Source organism: Bubalus bubalis, chromosome 5 (assembly GCF_019923935.1).
Source record: "Bubalus bubalis isolate 160015118507 breed Murrah chromosome 5, NDDB_SH_1, whole genome shotgun sequence".
Taxonomy (NCBI): domain Eukaryota; kingdom Metazoa; phylum Chordata; class Mammalia; order Artiodactyla; family Bovidae; genus Bubalus; species Bubalus bubalis.
In genome coordinates, this window is record NC_059161.1 from 129,482,803 (window position 1) to 129,496,448 (window position 13,646).

Consider the following 13,646-nt stretch of genomic DNA (forward strand, 5'->3'; position numbering starts at 1 on the left):
GCTGCCAGAGGCAGGGCTGGAATGCACGGACCTGAGGGCTGAGGCATTTCAACTTGGCCCCACAGCACAGGATGGAGCTGCGAATTGGGAGGGTTCACCCAGGGGCCGTGAAGTGGATTACAGGAGAGAGAGGGAATCAGGGGAGGCATGGCCCAGCGCCCGGGGCCAGACGCTGCACCCACCAAGCGGAGTGAGAGCTCCCGTCCGTCCGCCTAGAAGGGAGGGTGTGAGCGGAGCATCAGAACTGGGAACCGCAGAACTCCAACCACAGATCCGAGGGCCTCCCCCTAGGCTTTGACACACAAGATTAAATACTGATGCTTCGCGCCCTCTTTCTGCCTGTTCTGGACCATTCTCATCAGCCCGGGACACGACACGGGGGAGATCTCTGCTCTTCCCCAGGGTGGCCTCTGAACCACAGAAGTCCCACCACGATGTGGGATTTACGAGGCTTCTGACAGGACGTACAATAATTCCAGAGCCAGGCATTATTTTCTCGAAGGGATTTAAGTGGGTATTAACACACAGCTTAAGACGAGCACACCAAGCCAGACGTCTGCCATCCGGGCTGCAGAGCTCCAGAGAGCTGCACCAATCGCGCTCATAGACGAAGCATTAGCCTCACATCTAACAGGATGAGTGCAGAATCCTTACAACAGGCAAAGCTGCGGCTGGTTAAACGGGCGTTTGATTTTTTAATGATACGTATGAAAATAAAGGTCCTCCCGGCCTTTAGCAGCTGCCCCGGGACGTGAATGACAACCAGCTCGGTCACAGCCCAACTTTGTCGAGGGCTTTCACCAGAGAGCCCCTGAACCTTCCCCTTTGGTTTAAACAACCGATGACGCCTCAATCTCCTGATTAACCGTGAAGTGTAAACCACTGCACTTAAGGACAGCGAGGCTGATTATCACCACGTCAGAGAAACTAGAGGCGGGGGGAGTCAGGGACCAGGGGGAGGCGGCTCTCCTTGGCCTTAGCAAGCAATTAACAAAACCACAAAGAAAACCAGATTCCATGCTTCTGTCCCTGCTGAGTGACCCAAATGCACAGCACAAAGGACAAAACAGGGCGGCTCAAAGTAGAGATAAACATGCAAACCATATACTTCTGCAGGGCAAAGAGAATAAATGGGCGGAGAGATGGATGGACAGACAGAAGGATGGATGGACAGACAGATGGATCGCTGGCTGACTGGCTGGGCGGATGGAGGGACAGACGGATGGATGGATGGGTAGACGGATGGATGGATGGATGGATGGATGCATGGATGGACAAATGGACAGATGGATGGATGGATGGACAGTTGTATGGAGAGATGGATAGATGGAGGGATGGATGGATGAATAAGTGGGTGGATAATAACAAAAAAGACAAACCTTAAAAACATAACCTCTAGTGGAAAACATAAGTTACAAATGACATGCCCAGCATGATGCCAGGTTATCTGTAATTTCTTTTTTTTACTCAACAACACCATACCATATAGTGACCGTCACACACATAAGAACAAGAGACAAGTGGGGTTCGTCACAATGAACATTCTGCCCCTGAGCAGAATGGCCAGGAGGGTGAGAGAGACACTGGCTTTATCTGAAGCATTCTAACCCTATAACTAAAAAATGACAAAATGTTAACCACTGTCAATTCTGCATAATAAATAATAAAAACTGGTACGGATGGTATAATCCTTTGTCTTTTCCTATATTCTCAATTTTCTCTAAATTAAAAAAAGACAACCATCTGGAACCTGAGGCTTTCTCGGTCTCTTGAGGGCTTCCCTGGCTGGATGGGCGTCGGCCTTGGACCACACTCCACGGCTGGAAACACCGAGAGTGGAACTGGAAACAGTTCTCGAATGAAGGATGTGATCACTGTTGTCTCCTTCTGCCCACTGAGTCCTCTTTGAGGACTTTTTTTAGGGCAGAACATGTACTCAAGTCAGGGTCACACACAACTAACTTTCTAATTAAGTCTAAAATCCCCAACGGATTTCCTTGTGGTCAGCAAACAAGCAGGTAGGGAAGGAAAGCGTAGAAATAAAATGGCAGCGTGACAGACGAAAGCACTTTCTGAGACAAGAGTGTTTTCATCTCTGTGTTGCCCGGGCTGTGGGGGACCCGTGAGGCCAGTGAATGGAGACATTTAAGGCGTCAATGGGATAAGTGTTGTTCTGGGGGAAAGACTTGTGGGGAGGGGCTTCTCTCCAAGAGGAGAGGCAGACAACAGGAGTAAATAAATAGAAGCCTCCCTCCCAGGCCACACATTGCCTGATGCCACCAACACAGAAGGTTCAGGACAGGCAAATCCAGAGACAGAGGCAGACCAGTGGTAGCCAGGGGCTGGCGGAGGGGCAGGGGACCCCTGGGGGAGGGGCAGGGGACCCCTGGGGGAGGGGGCGGGGACCCCTGGGGGAGGGGGCAGAGGATCCCCTGGGGGAGGGGGCGGGGAACCCCTGGGGGAGGGGGCAGGGGATCCCTGGGGGAGGGGGACAGGGGAACCCTGGGGGAGGGGGCGGGGATCCCTGGGGGAGGGGGACAGGGGAACCCTGGGGGAGGGGGCGGGGAATCCCTGGGGGAGGGGGAGGGGGCGGGGATCCCTGGGGGAGGGGACAGGAAACCCCTGGGGGAAGGGGACAGGGGATCCCTGGGGTAGGGGGCGGGGATCCTTGGGGGAGGGGGAGGTGGCAGGGAATCCCTGGTGGAGAGGTAGGGGAATCCCCACTAATGGGTATGGGGTTTCTTTTTGGGGTGATAAAAATATTCTAAGATTGACTATGGTGGTGGGTACCCTCACCTCTGAATTAACTAAAATTCACTGAATTGTACACTTTTAATGGGAAAACGGTATGGTCTGTGCACGGTATGTGAATGACATCTCTATTTTCAAAACAAAAGGAGTCTGTTTTTGCTCCTTTCCTGAGAAGGTGCAAAGATGCAGGCAGCACATTTAAAACCACGTTGCCACCAGTCACCCTCAAGGACCCTTTCTCTCCCGGCCGAGCACACGCTCCTGCGAGAGTCACATTTGCTGTGATGACCCCGACCCTGTCATCAGGAACCTGCCCCCTCCGTCTCCACCTTCTCCTGCTGCCCCTGGTCCCAGATTCTTGCAGGGACCCCTACCTGCCTCTGCTTCCTTCCATCCTCCCCTGAGAGAAGCTGAGAGGTCACACGCTCTGCACCAAACCTTCCCAAAGTCCTCGCTGTTCTTCAGGGGGAATCACACCCCCCACCCCACCTCAGCCCCGAGCACCCACCCAGCTGGCAGTCTTGACCTTCTCTGCTCTGACACACCAAGCCTGTTCATTCCCACCTCAGGCATGCCACTCCTGCAAGCCTCTGCCCAGAAGATCTAGCCAAAGAGCTTTACAAGCTAATCTCTCATCACCTGGGGCTCAACTCAGATGTCACCCCTCGTGCAGTGCAGGCGGGGGCCGAGATGAATTCATGATGTCCTAAACGTGGAGCTGGAGGATCTGCAGGGGACAGGGTGCCGTGTACACTTGATCTGACCCTGAAAATAGAAAGCCTCGCGGAGGGAGGGGGGTTCTACAACAAAGTAGCAACTGGGTTCACATTTAAAAAATCATTTTCGGCAGGTGCAGAACACTTGTGAGAGAAGAGGCATCTGCAGCCCCCCAGAGGGAAGATGGGGGAGATGGGGCTGCGGTGGGGAGACAGTGACGCGGGTTCAAAGGGATTCAGAAGGTCAAGGGCAGGGCCTGGCAGTGCACGGGCTGAGGGGCGATGGCAGGCCCTGGATAACTCCTGGGTTCTGCCTCAGACAAAGAGTCAGAGAAGGTTCACAGCCCAAAGTGGGAACAACCCAACTGACCATCACCAGGGGGATGGAACGAGCCACATGATCAGTAAGTTACGACCTGGCGATAAAAAGAAATAAAACACAGAGGCTACCATGTGGATGAGCCTCACAGCCACGCTGCTGGGTGAGAGAAGCCAGATGTGAAAGTCCACACACCACGTGACTTCCTCACGCGGATCGTCCAGAAGAGGGGACTCCGTGTGTGGAGACAGAACACAGTCGGCAATCGTCAGGGCCGGAAGGGGGATTGAGGATGAGCAACAGAGAAACAACGCAGGTGACGGGCAGAGTCCAGACCCGGATGGTGGGTGCACAGCTCAGCAGACTTACTGAAAACCGCTGGACGGTGCCCTCCAAGGGATGAACTTTGTGGCCTGTGATGACACCTCCATAAACTTGGGTCTTTCTACGGTAACCACTGGGGGGAGAGGGACCCTGCGGGCCAGGCTTGGAGGGTCAGAGGGAAGAGGACAGCGTGGCAGCATCTGGTCTGGACCATCTGAGTCGAGGTGCCTCTGAGATTCCGACTGAGAACATGTCAAGGGAGAAATGAAGTCTGTGCCCCAGACGGGAGGTCCAGCCAGAGACGTGACCGTGGGCAGAGGACGCTGGACAGACATGGGTGGTAACAGGGCCTCCTGTAGGGGGCAGCCGGGGAGAGCCTCGCCAAGCCTGGCTGTCATGAGAGATGGGATTCCCCTGAAAAGGAATACTGTCTGAAGGAGACAAGCCCAGGCAGCAGGGAGCCCCAGGGGCTGGGCTGCAGTGGCCGGGCTCGGCCAACCAGTCCCTTGGCCCAAGCCTCTCGCTCTCCGCTGACCCAGCACCTGCAAGTCCAGAGAATACAGCAGAAGGTCCATCCAACCCACCTCATCCCCACCTGGGAAAAACACATCTTGGGGAACCAAGGCCACATCTGAGAGTGGAACCAAGTCTGGAAGGAGACTCCAACCCCCAGGGAGCTCAGAGTGGTGAACAGGACGCCTGCCTGGCCATGCGCTCTGATGGAGCATCTCAAGGCAGCCAGCCACTCCTGCACAGGCCCTTCCAGAACCTTCTCTCATGATGTGGGCCCACCTCCTGGTCTTTGCAGAGCCAGAGGCCAGCCATAGGGGCTGGATTCTCAGCTACCGCAGGAGGAGATGGACTCAAAACTGCCAGGACAGGATAAAGTCCTCCCCTTACTCAACAACACAGGAAGCCTCAGATGTGAAAAACAAACATGATGGTCGCCTGCGGCAATGGGATAAAGGAGGGATTAAAACCCTGAAGGAGGAGGACGCGAAGCCTCTGCAGCTTGGAGTTCTGTGTGGAGCCTCAGTGACAAGCAGGAGGGCTGAGATCCTTGGATTGAGCCCATCTGATGGCCTGACTGGAGGCAAGTGATGGATCCGGAAGTGTGGCTGTCAGCTGACATGTGTGGCTGGGTGGGGGAGGCAGGTGGGCGGGGATGCGGGACGCTGCGGGGATGCGGGATGCTAGGGGATGCGGGATGCTAGGGGATGCGGGACGCTGTGGGATGCTGCGGGGATGCGGGACACTGAGGGGATGCGGGATGCTAGGGGATGCGGGACGCTGCGGGGATGCGGGATGCTGCGGGATGCTGCAGGGATGCGGGATGCTATGGGATACTGCTCTTGGGGAGAAATTTGAGTGAGAGACACATGGGTGAAAGGAGATGAATTGTGGCCTGGGGTGAGGAGAGCAGCTGAGACGTGTTTTCCAAATTACATAAACTTGAAGATGCAGCTATCTAACAGACGGAAGCGCTGATTCCAGCACAAAGGCATTTTCCCAAAGTCTCTGCCAGGCAGAGCAGCCCAGGGACCACTGCTAACTCGCCCAGGCGGGTCGTGGGGACCGACACGAGGGCCGGCAGCTCCCTGCAGCTGCTCGGTGCCAACTCTTGGGTGGAGGTGGGCGAGGGGGCTGAGGCCATATACACCCAGGGGAACCCAGAGAGCACATCCCCATCCCCTCTGCATTCTTCTGCGCCGTCTGTGTGATGTGACACTCAGGGAGGGCTGGACAGGACTGTGAGGACCCCGGTGCCAGCGCTGGTCCCACATCTGTTTGCTGTGCCCCAAACAGAAAGAACACAAGAGCTGCAGTTTCTATTGATGTTGGCGCATGCCTCCTGCTTAAAAGGCCAGGTTAATGGACGCGTGCCAACCCTCAACCCCACAGTGAGCTCCCTGTGCATCTGCGATGCTCTAGCGAACAGCAGGAATGCCCGCCACGCCCAGGAGCCCACTCAATGGCACCCTGCGTGGCCTGGGCACCCCCAACACCCGGGACTCTGATCACCAGAGTGTGCAGTGATCTGAGAGGGTGTTCCTGAAAGGAGGACCAGCGCTCTCCACCCAAAGCTCAACACTCCAGTCCCGCTGAGATGCAGAAAGAGGGGTCACGCGGGCCAAAAAGCATGTCCAGACCTTACCTGCAGAGAGACCCCCACCTGGGGAGGGACCCCAACCTGGGGAGGGACCCCACCCAGGGAGAGACCCCACCTGGTGCAGAAGCGGCACCGCCCCCTGAGCAGCTGCGGCGGGCACTCAGCTGAGGAACCCGCTCGGCAGCACCGAGAGCCCTCCAGGCAGGATTCCAGGCAGGTCTTGCATCTCCGCCTTCAGGATTCAGCAAGGCAAGGGCCTTCTCATCGGAACAAGGGCCGCTCTGTCCCGAGTGCTCACACCCACGGGATATCTAGTCTCAGGCTCCAGGGCCTTTGTTTGTCTCGGGACAAAGCAAGGAGAAGAGAAGTGGTCTTCAGAAGTTTCTGGAAACAGTTATGCCCCTGGGAGTGGAGTCCAGACCCTGAAAGGACCCCCTCTGGGGAAGGATCTTCCTTTTGCAGAGCTGGTGTGTCTCCACCAGTAATTCCCGATGGTCTGGCAGTTTAGTGGCTCAGTCACGTCTGACTCTTCGTGAGCCCCCGGACTGAAGCCCGCCAGGCTCCTCTGCCCATGGGATTCTCCAGGCAAGAAAACTGGAGTGGGTTGCCATTCACTCCTCCAGGGGATCTTCCCGACCCAGGGATCGAGCCTGAGTCTCTTGTGTCTCCCACATTTCAGGCAGATGCTTTACCACTAGCACCTCCTGGGAAGGCCCCTATGGGTCCCCAAAGCCCATAGCCTGAGGACAGAACACCTCCTGGCCCATCAGCAGGCCTGGGACAGCGTGGCCTGACATCCCACACGTGCGCCTGGCTGCCCTCGGAACCTCTCAGCAGCCAGGTTAGCAGACAGCCCCTCCCCACTGTGAGGAAAAGGGCCTCCCTGGGTGGACAGCGCTGACAGATGGGCTTTGACCAAGGAAAGCCATGGCGGACACAGACATTTGTAGCCCGCTTGGCTCACTGCATACCTGCCAGGGGACCCCAGGCTTGCAGACCTTGAGTACCAGCCCCGGGGACGCAGGCAGCCCACCTCAGGGAAATGGCAGAGAAGGGGCACGTCACCCTAGCGGCTCTGTCCTCACCCCGCCCTCAGCCTTCCCGTTCAGTCTCGGGTCTGGAGTCTGAAATCTGAGGGGAGTGCTTCCCCAGTCTTTGAATCCTCCAGCATCGATAAACAGTAACAGTATCTAGGGACTCAGAGGGTTAAACCTGCAGCATGAGGATCCATCCACGCTGGGGGGGCGAGGTCACCAGGTCCCTACTCCAGCGCCTGGACCTTCTAAAAAGACTCAACACTCCCTGCCCCTGGGCCTGTGTCTAAAAGGGCCAACAGACACACCCCCAAGTCTGACTCACTGTCGAGACCAGAACAAATAGAAATTCAAGTCACTGACAAACCACAGAGACAGGTCAGGAGAAACAGCGCAGAAATAAGGAAGATGTCGCAGGAAAAGGAACAGAGAAAAGGAAGGAGGACAGCAGGTAAAAGCCAGACAGTAGGCTCAGCTGCTCCGGGTGAAAACACGCCTGAGCAGAAGAAGAGAGAGCTCAGTACTTTTTGCTGGGGAAAAGTAATAAGCCGTGAAATCTACTCTACAAACAACAACTCGAAAGAGTAATTTCCAGAAAGATCAATCAGAAGTCAGAACGGACGCACCTGAACACACTGTAAAGAAAGGAGAAACAGGGAAGTGACAGGCGATCAAAGCAACGGGGGAAAGGACGACAGAGCGAGGGGAGGAAAAGCCAATACTAAAGGTGCCTGGACCCCCACGATGGAGAACAGTGCAAAGGTGCCTGAAAAACTAAAAACAGAACCCCCCTATGACCCAGCAACCCCACTCCTGGGCTCATAATTCAAAAAGATACATGCCTCTCAGTGTGCACTGCAGCTCCATGTACAACAGCCAGGCCCTGGAAACGAGCTAAATGCCCATGGACAGATGCGTGTATACAGAAGGCGTGGCACATACGATGGAACATTACTCAGCCATAAAAAGGAAGAAATAAAGCCACCTGCAGCAACACGGATGGACCTAGAGACGATCATACTAAGCGAAGTAAGTCAGACGAACACCATACAACATCACTTACGTGTGGAATCTAAGAAAAGATACAAATGAACTCATACACAAAACAGAAATCAACTCATAGACATAGAAAATAAACTTATGGTTACCAAAGCGAAAGATGGGAGAGGGATAAATTAAGGGTTTGGGACTAACTTATACACACATATAAAATAACCAACAAGGACCTACAGTATAGCACAGCAAACTATACTCCATTTTGTAATAACCTTTGAGGGCAAAGAATCTGAAAGAGAATAGACATTTATACATATTGATATATGTATGTGTATAAAGAGAATAGACATTTATACATGTTGATATATGTATGTGTATTCCTGAATCACTTTGCTATACACCTGAAACCAACACAGCATTGTAAACCAACTGTATTTCAATAAAAAGGGGAAACTGTGTCATTGAAACAGAGAAGAACTCCCAGAGAGAGAAAGGGGGAAAAGGAAAAATCTGGGAAACAGATTTCTTCAGGAAAAACAGAATGGCCAGCACCAAACACTTCCTGGGTGCTTAGTCAACTCAGTCGTGTCCGACTCTTTGTGACCCCAGGGACTGTACCCCACCAGGCTCCTCTGTCTATGGGGTTCTCCAGGCAAGAATACTGGAGTGGGTTGCCATGCCCTTCTCCGGACGATCTTCCCCACCCAGGGATCCAACCCAGGTCTCCGCGCTGCAGACAGATGCTTTACCATCTGAGCCACCTGGGTTAGTAACTGAAATCAATGCTTTAGGAATCCAATAAAGAAAAAAAATCAAGTCCTGGACAAGATACCTCTAGCATGAGTTCAGAGCAAGCACACCATCAAACGACATCGCAGCAAGCACACCATCAAACGACATCGCTGCAGGTCTGGGGCGACGTGGGGCAGGAACAATGGCTCAAGATTCCACAGGAAAACCACACACTAGCTGACATGCTCTTGTACACAGTTCTTATTCTTTGCGGATTATGTATTTGGGGATTTGCCTACTTGCTAAAATTTACTGGTAACCCCAAATCAATACGAGCAGCACCGCTGTGACCACTCGCAGACACAGCAGCCATGCCAGTCTCCAGCCTGCTCCCTTCTGGGTCCGCTGTGATCTTATAAACAACAGTCTTTATCCGGGTCTATTCAGGGCCCCGTTTTGCATTTCGGTGCTTTTTGTTGGTGGTCCTGAGGTTTAAAATGACCCCCAGGCACAGAGCTGAAGCGAGGTCTGGTGTCCACGGACAAGAAGGCGGTGATGAGCCTCGGGGAGAAACCACGAGTCAGGTGAGCGCCTCCAGGTGTGAGTCAGAGGCTGCTGGCCGTGAGCCTGGCGCTAATCCTGAGTCAACTGCGTGTATTAAATAATACTCTTGACACAAAAGCGCACACACAACAAGGCTGTGCACTGGTCCCCGGATGAGGATGCAGCCAGAGGCACTCAGGACCCTCACCCATTGCATCCCCCGCGGGCGATGGGCTTCAAAGAGCATCACGACCGCCAGCGGTGAGACCAGCGGGCCGGTCACTGGGGAAGCACTGACCCCAAGACCTCCTCCTGAGAAAACCCTGGACGGTCAGCTCCACCCACGTAAGAGGTGGGACGGCACGCAGAGCAGGCGCAAGAGAAGGCCTCTGTGCACCGGCAATGAGCGGTGACGGTGGGAGAGGGACTGAGACCCCAGGGCTCTGAGGGCTGCAGGCGGTGGAGAGTGCTCTACACCCCGGGCAGAGTGCTCCACACCAGCAAGAACCGGTGGGTGGGGAGGAGAGGCCTCACGTGTCCACGTGTGTTGGAGAGACACGTCTGACATGTTCATGAAACGTCAGTGACAACCGCTCCTGGAGCTGGCCTCTATGCTTTTCCATATGACTTGCTGCTGCTGCTAAGTCACTTCAGTCTTGTTCGACTCTGTGCGACCCCATAGACGCACATGTGAACCAGCCCCTCCTCATCCCTGCCAATCCCCAGGGGACTGAGAAATACAACATCTATGTGTCTGGTGCCTGAGGCTTGGAGGGCTGTTTATTACAGCAATTAGCTTAATCCACCCCCAATATACAGGGAGAGAACACTAAGTTCCTTACAGCCAAAAAATAAAAAAACAAGAGGAAAAAAACTAATCAAAAATGAAAACCAATAAAGAGGTCAGCCTCCCAGTGTTTTTGTAATCATTTCCTTTAACTTGATAGATTCATTTGGAAACAAGTCTCTCTGTGGCAAAAAAAAAAAAAAAAAAAATACTAAAGTTCAGCTTTTTCTTCATTGACCTTTTCTCCCTTTACTTTCAAATTAAGTCACCTTAATGAGGCTGATTTATTAACAGCGTATGTACTTTGAGTCTGTGCTTGCCCAGGCCACGCATTACCTGCAACCCCTTGGAGAGACACGTCAGTGACAACCACTCCTGGAGCTGGCGTCTGTGCTTTTCCATATGACCTGCTGCTGCTGCTGCTAAGTCGCTTCAGTCGTGTCCGACTCTGTGCGACCCCATAGACGGCAGCCCACCAGGCTCCGCCATCCCTGGGATTCTCCAGGCAAGAACACTGGAGTGGGCTGCCATTTCCTTCTCCAATGCATATGACCTGAAGCTTTTTATAATAATCACGTAACTTTCATAAGAGATGTCAGATGACTCGGAAGAAGAATGAACGCTGGGCGTGCCCTGCTGCCAGGATGGTTCTAGGGCTCGGGTCCGCCTGAGCCCTCCCTGGAAGGTGGGGTCTTGAGAGCTGGCCCTGAGATGACCCCAGGGCACAGCACTCTCGGCCCAGGTAGGGCCCCTCCCCAGGAGCGGGGGTTTCCTGGGAGACCTGAGGCGCAGGAGACTGGACCTTGGGTCAGAGCCCAAGGGCCGCACCGCTGCCAATCGGCCAGGAGGTGGCGCCGCGGGCCTCCCCAGTCCCTCTGACCCCAGCCAGACCTCTTCCCAGGAGGGCCTTCAAGCTCACAGGCTGGAGCCTCCCAGAGGTCGTCTACACCCGCCCCAGCCCCGCCTCTCCTACCTCCTCTCTAAACTCTAACATGAGGGGTCTTCTCGGGCACACAAGCACCATGGAGACCTAAGGGGCAGAGACGACGAGAAAGGAGATGCCCCGGAGGGGAGCCCACCCAGCACAGGCTGAGACCCCAGTCACCTGATCCCAAGAGACAAGAATCCCCACTGGGAGGCGCCCACTCAGCCCGAATGTGGGTCTATGCGCCACCTGCCAGCCTCCAGAAACCCCTCCTGGGGTCACCGAACCTTCCCAGCCTCCCCGCAGGCCTGGACGCCATATCCACCAGCCAGACCCTGGACGTGACTCTGCAGGGGGCTCAGGTCCAGCCCTGCCCAGCCCGAAGGGTTCCCCCACCATGCCTGGTGCAGCCCCCCACCCCCGCCAGGCCCACACACCCAGCTTCAGTGTGCATCCTGTCCACCCCAGAGGGAGCCCCTCCTGCATTCTCCAAGGCCCCCGAAACAGTACCACAGCCAGGGAGACCCCTCTGCTGCACCCGCTGTGGCCACTGGGACCTCATGCAAATTCACCATGGAAGGAATGTCTCCCTCGTGTGCATAAGACAGCATGGGGCTCGGACCTCAAGGGATGACTCAGGGGCTGCTGGCAGGCAGGGCAGGGAAGGGCATGCCGGGCAGAGCTTGCAGACTCCAGGAAGCGGGAGCCCCAGTGCCAGGGGAGGCAGCAGGGCCTGCCCGGGGCAGGCAGCCCATTTACTAAGGCACCCACTGTGCTCGCTGCCTCTGCAAGGCTGGTCTCTGTGTTCAGAGGCTTGGCCTCTGTCCCTGCACATAGTAGGTGCCTCCAGCAGGGAGGAGGGAGGGGAGGAGGGCCCAGCAGGAGGGGGTGTGCGGGGCGCTCGTGGGGAGGGGGCAGGAGCAGCAGGGCCTTGGGAACCGTCGGGGCAGGGGGCGAGCAGAGGCCCCTCAAGCCCAGGTCACGCCTGCCATGGGCCAGAACGCGGGCGGCGGGCGGCGGGCTCACCGTCTGCTGCAGGTCCTCGATGATGATGCGCAGCACCAGCGCGTGGGCCTGGCCCTCCTCCGCCCTGGCGCCGCCCGGCTTCTGGGCCGTGGCCCGGATGGTGTCGTAGATGGTCTCCTCCTTGGAACTGTCCGAGTCCGACTCCTCCGAGGAGTCTGAGTAGCTCTGGGCCATCTCATCCTCGCTGGACGTGGGGCTGCGTGGCATGGCTGTGCGTTTCTACACGGAGAGGGGAGGAGGGAGACAGACATCAGGGGAGGCTCGAGGAGGAAGCCGGGGCTGTGGCGGAGGCGCAATCGCAGGCTGGGCGACCGTGGGTACCAGACACACACCTCCACACACCCCCACCCCTCCCGGGCCCGAGCCAGGCAGGACCTGTGGGGGCCCCGAGAGCCCTGCCCCGCTGCTTGGAAACCCAGCGCTTAAAAGGAGCCCGAACTCACTGTGGCCGCGGCCACAGCTCACGGGGATGGACCGAAGGGGCAGTGGGCGGTCTGAAACGTTCGGGAGTAAGAGGAACAGCTCGCTTTGTTTTTCTTGGAGGAAGAGCAGCAGGCAGAGAGATGCAGGCTTTGGGTCAGAAGGGTACCAAGCTCCTGCTATAATAACCCCCTCTGCTTCACACACAGCAATGATAGGTACTATGTAAAAATAGACCCAGCACGCTCGGCCAGGCTCAGAAATGAGATAATCTCCAGGCCCAGGAGCACAGCAGAACCCAAAGGCTGATGGGGGAGGGCCGGGGGTCTCCAAGAGCCCGCGGAGGCTGGGAGGGCCGCTTCCTCACCAAGTGCAATAAAAGCCCCCCGGCAAGGACCCACGTGAGGGGGCCAACCGCCATCTCATTCCACGGACGTTAGCAGGACAGACCTGGGGGCAGGCTGTCCACGAGACACCCCCAGGTCTGTGGGCAGGGGTCAGAAAGGTCAGGTTAAAACCTGCCCACAAGACACGCTCAGGACTGTGGGCCCGGCTCAGAAAGGTCAGGCTAAAACCTGAGATGACCAGGGGTCCTGGGCCGGGGGGTGCATGCCAAACCAGCAATTGCACTTCTGTGTGAACTCGGTAAAGAAAGTCAATGGTCAAGTTCACGGAACAAGAAAGATGTCCCAGGCTGTTCCCTGCAAAACAGGGTGTCCTGGCTAACCCAGCTCACACGCCACCCTAGTCATCCAGGGTCTGCCCGACCAAGGTGTGGTCTCTTCTTCCCACAGACAGCACAGCTGAGAGCAGCGTGGACCGCAGCGACCCACGTAGGGCCCCGAATGGAGCCCTGAGAAAGGGCCATTCAGACACGGTGTCCTTGTTCAGAAAGGCCGGGAAGACACAGCCTGTCTGCAGCCTGAAGGGCGCACGACGTGAGCAATGGGGCAGAGGAACCCA

The 13,646-nt window shown here is 56.0% G+C and overlaps 1 protein-coding gene across 3 annotated transcripts in view; it reads right to left on the reverse strand.

Moving 5' to 3' along the window:
* SHANK2 (SH3 and multiple ankyrin repeat domains 2) overlaps nt 1-13,646 on the reverse strand; it is a 558,458-nt gene that overhangs the window by 455,684 nt on the left and 89,128 nt on the right. For all 3 annotated transcript variants that reach the window (XM_044943817.2, XM_044943819.2, XM_044943818.2), the window contains exon 3: nt 12,264-12,482. In XM_044943817.2, the coding sequence (XP_044799752.2) occupies nt 12,264-12,470 (207 nt within the window). In that variant the 5' untranslated portion in view covers nt 12,471-12,482. The remainder of the gene's footprint in view (nt 1-12,263; nt 12,483-13,646) is intronic.